The sequence below is a fragment of the Mus caroli genome, chromosome 7, assembly GCF_900094665.2.
Source record: "Mus caroli chromosome 7, CAROLI_EIJ_v1.1, whole genome shotgun sequence".
NCBI classification, from domain to species: Eukaryota; Metazoa; Chordata; class Mammalia; order Rodentia; family Muridae; genus Mus; species Mus caroli.
In genome coordinates, this window is record NC_034576.1 from 47,943,028 (window position 1) to 47,958,386 (window position 15,359).

Genomic DNA, 15,359 nt, shown 5'->3' on the forward strand with positions numbered 1-15,359 from the left:
TCGAGGTCACAGTCCATCACCGGGAAGTCCAGGTAGGCCTGCCTGCTTCCTATTCCATGGGGTATTACCTCCAACCGGGGCACTCACTCCCAGCCCAGGAAGTACAGAGGAGACATGAGGGTGTGGCTGGTTGGGTGGCGCCCTCAAAGGACCACGCTTAGCTAGCTACATTGTGCAGCCCAGGACCATGTGCCTAGAGACAGTGGTTGTGGTATCCACAGTGGACTGGGGCCTCCTACATCAGTTAACAGACATGGCCAAGGGCCATTCTGATCTAGGAGATTCCTCAATCAAGGCTTTCCTCACAGATGACTAGTCTGTGCTATCTTAACAGTTAAAGCTAGCCAAGCCATCAAGGATAACCTTAAATTTCTGATTATCCTGCCTCCCAACAGGTAGGATTACAGGCATACATCATGTAACTGGTTCATGAATGTGGGGGTGCAACTCAGGGCTCTGTGCATGCAATACTACCACTGAGCCATATACCATCCTGGGAATGTATTACACTTAATACGCTGAGCACCAAGGCTCTGCCACAAGGTACTTCTCGGAGCTTGCTTCTTTCTCCTCAAGATGCACAACATATGGAGCCCCAGTTCACAGCCACAACTAGCATTGTGAGAAAGTATTGGGGCTACAGGGAAGGATCAAAATTTACAGATCTTAAAAAATTGAATGTGTACCAATTTTAGACCATCATAAAGTTGAAACATTATGGGTAGTTTAACTACACATTTCCTGAGAAAAATATGTGTAAGCCACTGATTTGGGAAACTGTTTGTTACACAGCATTGTTGCAGGAAAAACTGACTGATACAAAGAAGAAAACTGGACTCAAGAAGGGCTGATGAGATGGTCCTTGGTTAGGACAGAACTCTCAGGACTTCCTCAGCTTCACTTACCGTACCCTGGAGCAATCCACTGGGCCCGATGACCTGTTTGAAGACCTGCTGGCTGACGTGAGCATCCAGCGCTGCCAGGGGGTCATCCAGCAAGTAGATGGCAGCCTTTCTGTACACAGCCCGAGCCAAGCTCAGCCGCTGCTTTTGGCCCCCAGAAAGATTCATGCCCTGGGAACAGAGGGAGACAGGGACTCAGATGCACATCTGCTGGGGACATCAGAATGGCCAGGGGGTGGCGGAGCAGTGGTGGAGCACACCTTTAATCCCAGTACTTGGCAGGCAGAGGCAGGTGGTTCTGTGAGTTCCAGGACAGCCAGGGCTACGGGGTGAAACAATGTCTCAAAAAACAAAAGTAGGACAGCAACACAACAGAATGACATAGGTAAGGGACAGCCCTGCTCACTCAGCCGGTGACAGCTTAAGGTGCCTTGGGTCACCCTTGGCTGGAAACACTGATCCAGGACCCTTGCTGGCCTGAGCCTGCTTCCCCCCTTCCCAGCCTCCCTTCCAGAGACACTGTGTGCACTGTTCTCCATCTCCCCTTCCAGGTTATGACTCCCCCCTGTCTCTGCCCAGTGTTGCTTCCCTCTTCCCCACAGCTGACATGTGCATTGAGGACACCACTTACTCCCCGTCGCCTTACACATCCCGTCCTTATTTTCATCCAGCCATGTATTCAGCCAATGCTCACCCATAACTGCTCTACTGGGGTATACCTGGCTGTAGGGCTCTATCAGTGAGGAACCAGGTCCCACACTTTCTGACCCTTTCTAATGAGTGTGCACTGGGAAAGGTGCCGAGGGCAGGCCTGCCCTTGAAGGTGACAGTAGGAGGGGGCATGTCCCTGTGTGTCCCTCTGGGAAAGAACATGTATGTAGGCCCTGGACTATGAGTGTGCATGGTGGGGTCCTGTAGCTGGAGAGAGGACCAGGGACGTATGACCAGAGAGGAAGGAGAGCGAGAAATGGGCTCACATGGAAGCTTTTATGGGGATGGTCAAAACTTTTGCTCTGACTCTGAGGAAAATGGGGAAACCTGAGAGTTCTGGGAAGAGGGACTAGGTGAGGACCTGTTGGCACAGTGCTTTCTATCCCCTAGGCTGGGATCGGTCTAAAGGGAGAAGGAATGGAAACTTAGGGGGCCTGAGCCAGGTGTGGTGGCACACGCTTGTCATCTCAGCACTCAAGAGGCTGAGGCAAAAGGATCAAAAGTTCTAGACCCCAGCAAGGCATGGTGGTACATAATCCCAGCACTCAGGAGGCAGAGGCAGACAGATATCTTTGAGTTAGAGGCCAGCCTGGTCTACATAGTAAGTTCCAGGACAGTCAGGACTATTACACAAAGAGACACTGTCTAAAAAAAATGGAACCCCCTCCCCAAATGTGCTAGGCCCCATTTCAAACAAAAACAAAGTAGGGGCTGTAGCTCCGAAGTGAAGCAGTTGCTCAGAATCTGCAAAGGGCTGGGTCTGATCCACAGGATGGAGCCTCAGTTCCCTAATCCAGGGGCCAGCCCACTCTTTCCAGGATGGGTCAGGAAGTAACCTCTTGTAAAGTTTGAGGGCCATTTGATGTCTGTCGCAGTTACCCAGCTCTGACATCTGAGAGCAAAAGTAGTCATAGACTGTAAGTCACTGGATAGATGGTTGTGTCCCAATAAAACTTTATTTACAAAAACAAGTAGTGGGCCAGATTTGGTCCTTAGCACATAGTTTTCTGATTCTGTTGGTTCTATAGCTTCGAATGCCTGTGTCCTGTGTGGGGACCATCTCTGCTCAGATACATTGGTGAGGCCAAGAGAGGGGAAGCAGACTGATTAACATCACCCAGCAGGCACTCTGCTCTCCCTTTGTCTTAGTTTCTCCTCAATAACTGAACAGTGCTGTATGTTTGGCCCTGAACTGGGGTCTCTTTCCCTCCCCCCTTTCTGTCCCTATTCTCCCCCATCTTCCTGTCCTCAGGTCAGGGAGACATAAGATCCCAGGGTCTCCTCACCTGCTCCCCGATTGGGGTGTGAACTCCTGCAGGGAAGCTGGCCACATCAGACCCCAAGGCACAGGCGTCTAGAACTTTCTGCAACCAGGGCAGGTCCAGCTCCTGCCTGAAGCACACATTCTCCGCCACAGAGGTATTCTGGACCCAGGCCTCCTGAGGCACGTAGGCCACGGAACCCTGAAACACTTCTTACTGTTGGTAGTTCATAGGATTGTAGGGAAACTGGGTGCTCAGAGGGAGGGAGGCTGAGCCAGTGAATGGAGGGCTCTTGGCTGTGAGGGGAAGACATGCGTGCAGCATCTCTGAAAATACACCTTAGCGGCCGGGGCAGGGAGGAATGGGGACGGTCTTACCTCAATGCTCACAGACCCTTCTACCTTCAACAGCTCTCCAAGCAGGGCAGACAGCAGGGAGGACTTCCCAGCCCCCACTGGACCCACAACAGCCAGCAGACAGCCCTGGGGCACGGTGAGGTTGATCCTGACAACCCAGGGGAGATGCAGCCCTAAAGGCCAAGCCTGGGTGTGTACAGAAGCAGACAACTCCAGACACACCCACCCCATCCGGCAGACACACCCACCCCATCCGGCCACTCAGACCTTGCAACTCCAGACACACCCACCCCATCCGGCTACTCAGACCTTGGGGAGACCATTAAGAGAATACACGGGGCCTCTCCTGCCTGATCCGTGTTTGGCTATCTGAACTGCCTTTCTTCTGCGGTCTGAGCACATCAGATGTACCTGCCACATAAACACCTACAGACATGCCACAGACACAGTATACACAGTCACATGCATAGCTAGTATGCAAATGTGAGCACATGTGTGTGTCTACATGTTTGCCACTGTATGCATATCCATGCACACACATACACACACATGCACACACAGAGGGGAATTGTGTGCTAGCTTGGCTGTAGTAGTCTCTTACTCAGGCCTTTGCAATGCATGCCTTGCTGCTCTCCCCAGCTTACTCCTGCCCATCTCCTGAAGCCAGCCCTTACCCAGAAGCCACAGGGACCTGTGAAAGAGCAAGTCAGTGCTGGGTGTGGTGATGTCCACCTCTAATCCCAGCACTAGGGAGCCAGAGGCAGGTGGATCACTGAGTTTGAAGCCAGCCTGGGCTACAGAGTGAGAGTCAGGCCAGCCGCGACTACACAATGAGACCCTGTTTCAAAAAACCAAACCAGTTCATAACCCTTCCAAGCCTCGACGGAGTCAGAAGGAAGTTCCGGTGAGTGTGAGTTACGCTCAGCCGTGCCCTTAGTGCTCCTGCTCCTGCTCCTGCTCCTGCTCCTTCCTCTTTATCTTCCTCCTCCTTTTTCTTTTTTCTCTTCCTCTTTCTTCCTCCCTCCCTCCCTCCCTCCCTTCCTTTCTTTTTCTTTCTTTTTCTTCAAGACAGGGTTTCTCTGTGTAGCCCTGGCTGTCCTGGAACTCACTCTGTAGACCAGGCTGGCCTCGAACTCATGAGAGCCTCCTGCCTCTGCCTCCCGAGTGCTGGGATTAAAGGCGTGCGCCACCACCTTAAGCTTAGTGCTTCTTAAGCATAGCCCAGTGGCTTTCAGCAGGGGTGACTTTGCCTTAGTTGGGTGGGGTCATTTGGCAACATCTGGAGGTGTTTTTGTCCCGTGGCTGATTGGGGATGGAGTTCAGAAGCTCTTCTGCCAAACATTCTACAAGGCCCTGGGCAGCCGGCGGCAAGGACGTCTCAGCCCAGATGGCCACAGGGTGAGACCACAGGGTGAGACTGAGAGAGCCTGAGCCTCGTATGCTTCTGCCTCACAGTGTTTGCTTTTGGTTTCCCTCGTGTTCAAAGAGCCTTCCCCTGACCTCTGTTATGCCCTCAGCTGGAATACCTACCAGTACCACATCACCAGCTTTGCCCCTTCCCCAGACTTTCCACTTGTGTCCCATGTCCATCCAATGTTACCCCAAGAGAGCAGAGCCCCAGTGTTCCCTCTGTCCCCAGCATCCAGAACAGAGCCTGTGCACAGCAAGCGAGTGCTCGGTAGCCACCCCTGAGAGTATAGATAGAGGTGGACACACATGGCCAGACTTTCTTTCTCTTTCTGAGGTATCTTGGGGCTGGGTGGCAATGACATTGAAACTGATACAAGAGGCACAGAAGGAGGTCACAGCTGGTGAGGTTGGGCCTCAAGACTCCTCTTGGTCAGGTGGGAAACAGAGGTGTGTCTCCTGCATGATGGGGGATGCTCTGTGGGGTACCCTGTGCCCCCTCTATAGGGCCGTGGCATGCAGGAACCCTTGCCTCCATGCACAGAACCCTGGCCTGGCCTGGCTTAGCCTATCCTCCAGGCCCAGGTAGGACACTTTCTCATAAGCCAAGAGCATCTCTGTGGGGTTTCATACCCGTGCAGGCAGGGTGGGCTCTCCTGGGACCAAGCGAAGGTGCCATTGTGTACAGAAATTCGATCCTTCGAGGCTACAGGACACAGGAAGACAGTTACAGGGCTGGTACTAACTATCCTCCCAGCATCCCAGTGTTCAGTGTTCAAGGCCTCGAAGGCTCCATCAACAAAACATCTTTTCAGCCAGCAGCATTACAAGGCCCTGGCCCTGCTACCTACTGACTTGACAGCAAGCCTACCACAATGACATTGTAATTCAGGGACAAGTGGCCTCATCCAGGGGTTCAAATCCTGCCTGCTGCCTTTTTTTTTTTTTTAAATAAATAAGGTTTGAACTGGGTGTTGTGGCTCATGCCTGTAATCCTGACACCTGGGAGGTTGAGACGGGAGGGTGATGAGTTGGAGGCTAGCCTGGGCTACAGAGTAAATGTGATGCCAGCTTGGGCTATATATGAAGATCATCAGTAAAATTATTTATTTATGTATTTAAGTAAATAAATAAGTAATCTCAGTGTGATGGTTTGTGTCTGTAATCTCAGTATTTGGATGGTGGAGGCAGAAAGATCATGAGTTCAAGTCCAACCTTAGCCTCATAATAAGTTCAAGGCCAGTCTGGTTTACAATACCCTGTCTCAAAAAGCCAAAAAATGGAGGGTCCAGAGAGATGAGTTAGTAGCTAAGAGCACTGGCTGCTCTTGTAAAGGACCTAGGTTAAATTCCCAGTACATACACATGGCAGTTCACAACTGGCTGTGTACCTCCAGTTCCAGGGATCTGATACCCTCTTCTGGCCTCCCTGGGCATCAGACACTCACAGGTACACAGACATACATGCAAGTGAAACCCTTATACATGTAAAATAAAAATAAATTACTCCTAATTTTTAAGCCAGAAATTTAAATAAGTAAATAAATGCATTAATTTTGCAAATGTTCTAGCCTAACTGTGGTACTTAAATTAATGTGATCTCCAAGACAGCCTCCCCTAATCCCCAAAGTAGATGCTTGGACCCTGAAGATTGGCATTGAAGCTCTAAGAGGTTAATGTGTCAGAGCTGGAATTCAGATGTGTCCCTGGGGTGAGGTATTCATCCCAAAGGCAGGATTTTAAATACCAGTGGGCATGGTCCAGATAAGCAGGTTGACCAGATGTCTCAATTATATTAACTAAGTGGGAAGCTGTCATCTGGTGACAGGCCATTCTCTGCTCTTTTTCCATGAAGCAATTAATTAAAGTCACACAGTCAGTAGCTTAAAGTGGCAGGATTGAGCAGGGGTGAGAGGGAGTGGGGGGTGAGGTAGGGTGAAGATCGGAGAGGAATTGAGGGGGGGACACGTGTGAGTCCCCTACACTGATGTGCTGATTTGAGTCTTTAGCTTAACAATATGTCTATGGTTCTCGTTCTAGACTTCTACATAAGGGTAAGTTCTTGATGGGGTACCTGCTTCTGAGCACCTAGGTGGCATCCCACAATGCTCCACTAGTCAGCACTGTACACTGGCAGAAGATGTTGGGTACCAAGTGACACAACAGTAAGATCTATGTTGCCTGTGGTGTCTTCGTCCCCCTCCCCTGCCCAGCTCAGCACTCACAGCGCCTGGAGTTACTCGCAATCATGCCATTGGGGTCTACTTCTTCCAGGCAGAGGAAGGCAGCCAGCCGGTCAAAGGACACTCGAGCCTGGAAATACAAGAGTGGGCCAGACACCAGACTAGAAGGGCTTCCGGGGACCCAGCCCAATATTGCTAGATGCTGGAATATCTGTAGCTCGTGGGAAACAATGACCTTGACATGGGTGGGGACTTTTCTCTGCTCCTCAAGTCAAAAGAGAGAGAGAGAGAGAGAGAACAGAATAAACCAGCTGCCTCCAACTAGTCCTGAGAAAGGGACCGCACCTTTTCCAACGGCACCCAGCAACACTGTGGAGTAACTTCCAAACTGTCCACTGGGGGTGCTCTTGAGCACCCACTGCACACCTATACTTGGTGACTGGAGGTGATCATTGCAATACAAGATGGCCTGGAGCTGAGGAAATAGCTCAGCGGGGCAAAGTGCTTGCTGTGCAAGTATAATGACCTGGGTTTAAATCCCCAGAGTCCACGTAAAAGCGGGTCACGGCAACCCATGTCTGTCATCCCAACATTTGGAGAGTGGAGACGGCTGGCTCCCTGGAGCTCTCTGGCCAGGCAGTTCGGTCAAATGGTAAGCTCTGGGTTCAGTAAGAGACTATCTCAAAAATTAAAGTGGGGTAGAGGGAGGGATCACTAAGGATTTTCTAGTGGAAACCCTGCTATTTTAGAAGCTTCTATGTGTATATATATGCTTGCAGGTATGTGTGTATATGTATTTAATTGGAGTTACCCTACACAAGGGATAGTACTTCTCTCACAAATCATGCGTTACTTAATAAGATACTTAGTGTCAGATGTGGGATACCTCACCTCTGACCTAGAGAGACCCCTAAAACAGCAGTTGCTCTCAGTGCCCACCAAAGCTCAATAAGAAGACCCTGTTGCTGAAGGCACAACATACTTTGGTCATAGGGAATGGAGAAATGGAGTTGGTGTTGATTGGGTAGCTTCCTCCCTGCTGGCCAACTCTTATAGTACCAGGGAGGTGCTATGCAGGCTGCTCGAGGAGAAAGATACCGACTCCCTTCCTGGCTATGAACCCTGTGAGCCCCAATGACCATGGAAAGATGTGCTTGTGTGCAATAGCGGTATGCATGCTATTGGGTAACTGAAGGTTTTCTGATTGGATTTCAGGCCTGCTCCATAGGTGGAAACACACATCTGTTACTATAAATCTGGCCAATAACCCGTGGTTGGGAGCTTATAGGCTGTGGGAGTGAACCTCCTATGGTCATGTTGCCAAGTGGACTTCATATTGAACTGTCTTCTAAGAGTGTAACTCTATACCTTACGTTAGTGCAGCATGCAGAAACTTAGAGCTGATCTGAGTGCAGGGAATAACTGTCTGCAAAGAGCTCACCTACAAATGTGACTTCTATACCACATCCCCTTTCTGCAAGGCTCAGTCAATGTAATGGAAGAGGGAGCAGGAAGACACACACACACACACACACCATACACCACACATATACACATGCACTCACACACACACACAACACACATACACACTCACACACATAATACTCACACACATACATACACCACCCTCATAAAACACATACACACTCACACTTACATACATACACTCACACACACATCACCCTCACATAGCACACACACCCCACACTCACACAACACACACAGACATACAAACTCACAGACAACACATACATACACACCACATTCACACAACACACGCATACACACTCACACATACACACACAACACACACACTCACACACAAACACACATGCCAGAAGACAGGAGAAGAGGAAGAGAAAGAGAAAGAGGAGGAAGAAGAGGATTGGAGGAGGAGGAGGAAGAGGAGGAGGAGGAAGAAGAGGAGGAAGAGGGAGCAAGGGGGGAGGAGAAGGGAGGAGGAGGGCTGGAGGAAGCAGTTCAATCATTCACTCTTCCTCTTTTCCAGCAGGTCCCAGGATATGTGTTGGGAAAGACAAAAGGCAGAGAAACAAAGGGCTCCTCTCCAGGAGGGGACCAGGATGAGTTCCTGAGTGTAAAAGTGGCATGTTCTCTAGGATGCTTGCTGAGGCTCCGCTGCACCCTCTGACCCACTTCTGATGGTCTGGCTCTACTCTAGCCCTTTCCCTCCCCTCCTCTGCTGACAGTGGTCCAGGTATGCTGAGTCGGGGCCCAGCTCTCTGACTCCTTGACCCTCCTCACACCTCACCTGAACAATGCAGTGCACAGAGAAGGGGAGGAAGGCCTGGGCTTTGTTAAGGATGCTGAGCACTGTGAGCGTCACAAAGGCCTTCTCTGCATCCATGGCATTGTCCTCTGCCACCAGGGTGTGGACAGCAAACACGACCAGCGCCACCTGTTGAAGCACAAGGGTGGCACTGAGCCTGCTGTCCATTTCCGATGGACAGAGCCCACTGAGGTGTCTCTGCGGTCCATAAGATGCAATGCTGCTGGCACCGGCTCTCCACCCCAAGCATGCCCTCTCCCAAGCCTCTGGCATCTGCAGTGAGACCAGAATGACGTCACCAGAAATGTAGACACTTGGAAGGACACGAGAGACACAGAGAAGAGGAGGGTGGAAGTCTTCAGGGCGCTGAGCTCCTGGCCCCGGATGTGAAGGAGTCGCTCCAGGAAGGCATGCTCCCAGCCATGGGACTTGATGGTTCTCACAGTTCTGAGCATAGAGCTGGTGAGCCGTGCTCTGGAGGCCTTCTGCCTCATCTGTTCTTCCTGAGACAGGAGAGAGGAGGCAAGAGAAGGACCAGCCTGGAATTCTCCATCCCTATGGCCCCTGCGGTTGCTCTGCTGCAAACCTTGCAGATTCTTTCCCCAAGAAAGCGCAGCCCAGCCCAGTATCTTTGCCAGGGTTCTAAGCTTCACTACCCTCACCCTGGGCTTTCACTCCTCCCCAGCGCTGTCTCAGCCACTTGGGCCTGCTGTCACTGCACCAATCAGAAGCCACCAATGGGCGTGATGGTGCTACCAAGAAGGCTTTCTGGAGGTATGGGTGTCACTTGAACTAGATCTTAATGAGGAGAACAGGAAGCTGCAGATACTGAGTGCATAGAGAACAGGCAGCCGCAGTAGGTAATCATAAGAGAGGGGGTCCTTCAGAGAGGGAACAGTATGACTCAAAAGAAATCCAGGGAGAGTGCAGGAAAGGGAGACAGTGAGTTGGTTCTTCAGGGAGAGGGGAGGCTGCAGCAGGCAGGGCTTCAAGGTCAGGCAGAAGGGTTTAGGGTTTCATGTTTTATATAAGAATCTGTAGGGCAGCTGTGTGGACAGCGTCTTTGAGGTCACCTGGTTAGCAAGGGGAAAGCCAGCATGGACATCTACTGGGAGGGTGTCCAGGGATCTGCAGAAGCAAAACCAAGGAGGTGGCATGCGTGTATGGAGAGGTCAGGAGGGCTGGGGGAGGGTCACAGAGTGGAGTAAGGTGCTGATGAATGGAGGCCAGGTGACAGCGGAGGGTGAGTGACAGGGAGGGTGGGTGACAGTGGAGGGTGGGAGACAGGGATGGTGTGTGATAGGGAGGGTGGGTAACACGGGAGGATGGGTGACAAAGAGGGTGGGTGACAGTGGAGAGAGGGTAACAGTGGACGGTGGGTGACAGTGGAGGGTGGGTGACAACAGAGGATGGGTGACAGTGAAGGGAGGGTGACAGCAGATGGTGTGTAATAGGGAGGGTGGGTGATAGGGGAGGATGGGTGACAAAGAGGGTGGGTGACAGTGGAGGGTGTGTGACAGGGAGGTGGGTGACAGCGGAGGGTGTGTGATAGGGAAGGTGGGTGACAGCGGAGGGTGGGTGATAAGGGAGGATGGGTGACAGTAGAGGGTGGGTGACAGTGGAGGGTGGGTGACAGTGGAGGGTGTGTGACAGGGAGGTGGGTGACAGCAGAGGGTGGGTGACAGCGGAGGGTTTGTGATAGGGAAGGTGGGTGACAGCGGAGGGTGTGTGATAGGGAAGGTGGGTGACAGTGGAGGGTGGGTGATAGGAAGGTGGGTGACAGGGACGGTGGGTGACAGCAGAAGGTGGGTGACAGGGAGGTGGATGACAATGGAGGATGGGTGACAGGGATGGTATGTGATAGGGAGGGTGGGTAACAGGTGAGGATGGGTGACAAAGAGGGTGGGTGATGGTGGAGGATGGGTGACAGCAGAGGATGGGTGACAAGGAGGGTGGGTGACAGTAGAGGGTGGGTGACAGGGAGGGTGGGTAACAGTGGAGGGTGAGTGACAGGGAGGTGAAATGCAGGGAGGTGGGTGACAGCAGAGGGTGGGTGACAGGGAGGTGGGTGACAGCAGAGGGTGGGTGACAGGGAGGTGGGTGACAGCAGAGGGTGGGTGACAGAGAGGTGGGTGATAGCAGAGGGTGGGTGACAGGGAGGTGGGTGACAGGGAGGTGGGTGACAGCAGAGGGTGGGTGATAGGGGAGGATGGTGACAAAGAGGGTGGGTGACAGGGAGGTGGGTGACAGCAGAGGGTGGGTGACAGAGAGGTGGGTGACAGGGATGGTGGGTGACAGGGAGGTGGGTGACAGAAGAGGGTGGGTGACAGGGAGGTGGGTGACAGGGAGGTGGGTGACAGCAGAGGGTGAGTGACAGGGAGGTGGGTGACAGCGGAGGGTGGGTGATAGGGAGGTGGGTGACAGAAGAGGGTGGGTGACAGGGAGGTGGGTGACAACAGAGGGTGAGTGACAGGGAGGTGGGTGACAGGGAGGGTGGGTGACAGGGAGGTGGGTGACAGGGAGGGTGGGTGACAGGGAGGTGGGTGACAGTGGAGGGTGGGTGACAGGGAGGTGGGTGACAGAAGAGGGTGGGTGACAGGGAGGTAGGTGACAGCAGAGGGTGGTTGGGACAGTGAAGAGGAACAAGTTCATCTTCCTTGACTTTCCTAAACACTCTCCTCTCCTTTCATCAGTACAGGGTCTGCTGTGTAGTCCAGGCTGGCCTCAAACTATCCTCCTGCAGCCTCTCTAATACTGGGATGACAGGCCTGTGCGCTCTCTCTCTCTCTCTCTCTCTCTCTCTCTCTCTCTCTCTCTCTCTCTCTCTCTCTTTGAGGTAGTTTCTTACTAGTAGTCCTGGCTGGCCTGGAACTTGCTATGTAGATCAGGCTGGTCTCAAAGTCACAAAGATCCCCCCATATCTGCCTCCTGTATGCTGGGTTAAAGGTGTGTGCCACCACACCTGGCTCAACCGCTTTTGCTTTCATGTGCATTTATTTATTTTGTATACACATAAGCATGTGCGTGCTGCAGGGGGCACTTAGAGGTCAAGGGACAACTTTCTCGATTTGGTTCTCTCTGTTCACCACGTGAACCGTGGGATCAAATTCAGGTGGTCAGGCTTGTGAGCAACTGTCTTTACCTGCTGTCTTTATCTCACCAGCCCTTATGGTGTCCTAAACACCACCTACTGCCCGAGACGCTGAGCCTACCTCTGCCCTCAGTGCTTTGAAGCTTCTAGTCTCACAGCTGTGAGATCTCTGCTAGGAGAAGTGCTGTAGAGATAAAATCTGCAGACTCAGGAGACAGGGCTTGACAGACTGGGCATGGCTGTGTGGGGAAGCGGAGTGGGTGAGGGGGAGAAGAAGGAAGCAAGATCAGGTGACAGAGGCCATGGTGGGGTCATAGGCTTCGACACTAAGCCATATCAGCAAAGGAGATTTGGTTTCTTTGGCTGCCACACATCCCCCTGGCTGAGCGTGAAGTGGCTCAGAGTCAGGAGTCATTGAGGGACAACAGCTTGGGGCCACTGTGGGAAGGGGCCACGCTCTAGAAGGAACAGAGGTTTGTCCAAGGGTCACAGGTCTGGCAATACAGGACAGGGACAGACCTAAATAAAGCCTCCTCTTGCCCGTCCCTATCTCTGTCACCAACCAGAACCCCATGGTTGTTCCTCTGTCCAGGATGCCTGCATTCCCAAATGCCAAACCTGATGGAAGCCCCTCTTCTTGGTGATGAAGAAGTTCAGAGGGAGGAGGCTCAGGAAGACAGCAACGGCTGTGAGAGCAGAGGGTCCAAGGAGCTGGGGACAGAGGGCAGGGCGTCATGAGACTCCAAGGGTTTGGGTCACCCCACTTCCCAGGGCTGGGAATTCAGGCGTGTGCCGCTGTGCCTGGCTTTTTATATAGGTCACAGGGGTCTGTCCTTGGTTCCCCATGTTTACTGAGTAAGCACTTTGTCGGCTCCCTATCCCTGCTCCTTTTGAATGATTATTTATTGAGGTGACATGGTCACAGCACGCATGTGGAGGTCAGGAGATGACGTTGTAGGGTCAGTTCCCCCTTCCACATTTATATGGGCTTCAGGACCCAGCTTGGGTCTTCAGGCTTGCCTCCTCCGACAGCAAGCACAGTAATTTGCCCCCTGAGCCATTTTGCCAGCACACTCTCTGTTGCTGAGGCTGACCTAAACCCCTGCTCCTCTTTCCCTCATCTCCCAAATTCAGTTATTACAGGCATGTGCCACCACACCCACCTCTCAGGGCTCGCTGTTAATCTACCCTCCATCCCACCTCTTAGTGGGGAGTTACCAGTCACCACATTAACAAACAAATCCACAACGTTGTGGTTTCTGAGCTATATGGGCAGGTGTGTGTGTGTGTGTGTGTGTGTGTGTGTGTATTTAGTGTAAGAATGTCTCCTGCAATAGTAGAGACACAGTTATACTGAGTGATTACTCAGTTTATTTAAAACGTCACATTTAACCTGACACCTGTGTTTTGTTAATCTTTCCCACCTGGGAAATCTTGTAAGGGCTGGTGCCTTTGGTCTGGTTACCTAGGAGATAAGGTGGTGGGAACAGACTAAATGTTTAAAAAAAAAAAAAAAAAGTCTTATTGCGCTTTTCTGAGATTTCCTCCACTCCAACTCCAGTCTCTGCTTCTCCCATCTCTAATCTCTGGACTATAGTGGGCCAGTTTGGTTCATTCATGCGACTATTCCACCACCTAGTGGCTCAGTGGAGAACTGTCCTGAAAGCCACTGGCAGCCTGAAGTAGTAAGGTCACCCTCCGGGATATTTTCATTTAGCCGTAGCACCCACAACCCACCATCTTAGTAAGCCTGGGGCAGCGTGGTGGTCCTCTGGTGCCAGGGCAGAGGCAGGGTGCAGGGCATTACCTGTGGCTGCTGTGGTCTCTGATCATTACCAGCCTTGGCCTGCTCAGTGCTCCCAATTGTTTACCACATTCTCCCTCCTTCCCTGTCTCTCTCCTATGATAGCAGCCAGCTTTTCAACACTGCACATAGGTGCTGCTTGAATGCCTGTGTGTGCTTGCTGACCACCTACTGTGTGTAAGCCTTAGAATATTCAAATGTCTGTTCACAAATAGACTTCTAGCTGAGCATGACAGCTCACATCAGTAATCGCAGTGACTCCTGAGGCTGAGGCAGGAGAAGCACAAACAGCAGCCTGTGTTTACACCAAGGTCAAGGCCAGCTTTTTAGTGAGACTTTGCCTTGAAATTTAAAAAAAATATATATAAATATTTATATATAAACATTGTATATAGCCGGGCATAGTGGCACATGCCTTTAATCCCAGCACTTGGGAGGCACAGTCAGGCAGATTTCTGAGTTCGAGGCCAGCCTGGTCTACAGAGTGAGTTCCAGAACAGCCAGGACTACACAGAGAAACCTGTCTCGAAAAAAACAAAAAATAATAAAAAATAAAATAAATAAACAAACATTGTATATAAATATATCTATATTATATAATATATTATATACTATATAAATATATCATATATGATACTATATGTAATAATATAAATTATAACATTATATATAACATATTATATCTAATATAATATATAAATATATAGCATTTATATATTATATAATTTTTATATGAATATGAAAATATGTATTTTAAGGACCAAAGATGTAGCTCAGTGGAAAACTGCTCGCGTGGCATACACGAGGCACCACAGAGATAGATAAGGAAACTTTCAATGGTGGTGATGGCTCCCCTCACGTATCAGACGGCAGCTAACAACACTATGCAAGTGAGCACTAGGTACTGTGCAAAGCACCTTAGATACACAGCCTGAGAATACCTAATCCAAAAGTTGGAAACTAAATTCCCCAGATTCTGAGAGCACCAGCACGATGCCACAGCAGGGAATTCATGCCTCATCTCACCCTGGGTCACAGGCAAGATGCAGGGCTGTTAAAGGCATTGATCAAAATCATAGCCTTTGGGCTATGCCAATAAGGCACCACAAACCACATAGACTTTCTTGTTAAACTCAGCTTATATTCTCATGCTCTCAAATGCATGTCTACCATTCCTGAATCCAAACCCAGAGCCCCGCTGGACCCAAGTGATTGCATCAGACAGAGGCTGCCCATCAGACAGAGGCTGCCCATCAGACAGAGGCTGCCCATCAGACAGAGGCTGCCCATCAGACAGAGGCTGCCCCTCAGACAGAGGCTGCCCATCAGACAGAGACTGCCCCTCAGGCAGAGGCTG

General features: G+C 51.1%; 1 protein-coding gene across 2 annotated transcripts in view; it reads right to left on the bottom strand.

Annotated features, from left to right (window-relative positions):
* Positions 1 to 15,359, bottom strand: part of Abcc6 (ATP binding cassette subfamily C member 6) — a 55,422-nt gene that overhangs the window by 19,464 nt on the left and 20,599 nt on the right. For both annotated transcript variants that reach the window (XM_029479113.1, XM_021169207.2), the window contains exons 11-18: positions 12,817 to 12,909; positions 9,407 to 9,610; positions 9,090 to 9,236; positions 6,863 to 6,950; positions 5,272 to 5,344; positions 3,253 to 3,379; positions 2,900 to 3,076; positions 906 to 1,073 (exon numbers count right to left, since the gene is read on the bottom strand). In XM_029479113.1, coding sequence (XP_029334973.1) covers positions 906 to 1,073; positions 2,900 to 3,076; positions 3,253 to 3,379; positions 5,272 to 5,344; positions 6,863 to 6,950; positions 9,090 to 9,236; positions 9,407 to 9,610; positions 12,817 to 12,909 — 1,077 coding nt within the window. The remainder of the gene's footprint in view (positions 1 to 905; positions 1,074 to 2,899; positions 3,077 to 3,252; positions 3,380 to 5,271; positions 5,345 to 6,862; positions 6,951 to 9,089; positions 9,237 to 9,406; positions 9,611 to 12,816; positions 12,910 to 15,359) is intronic.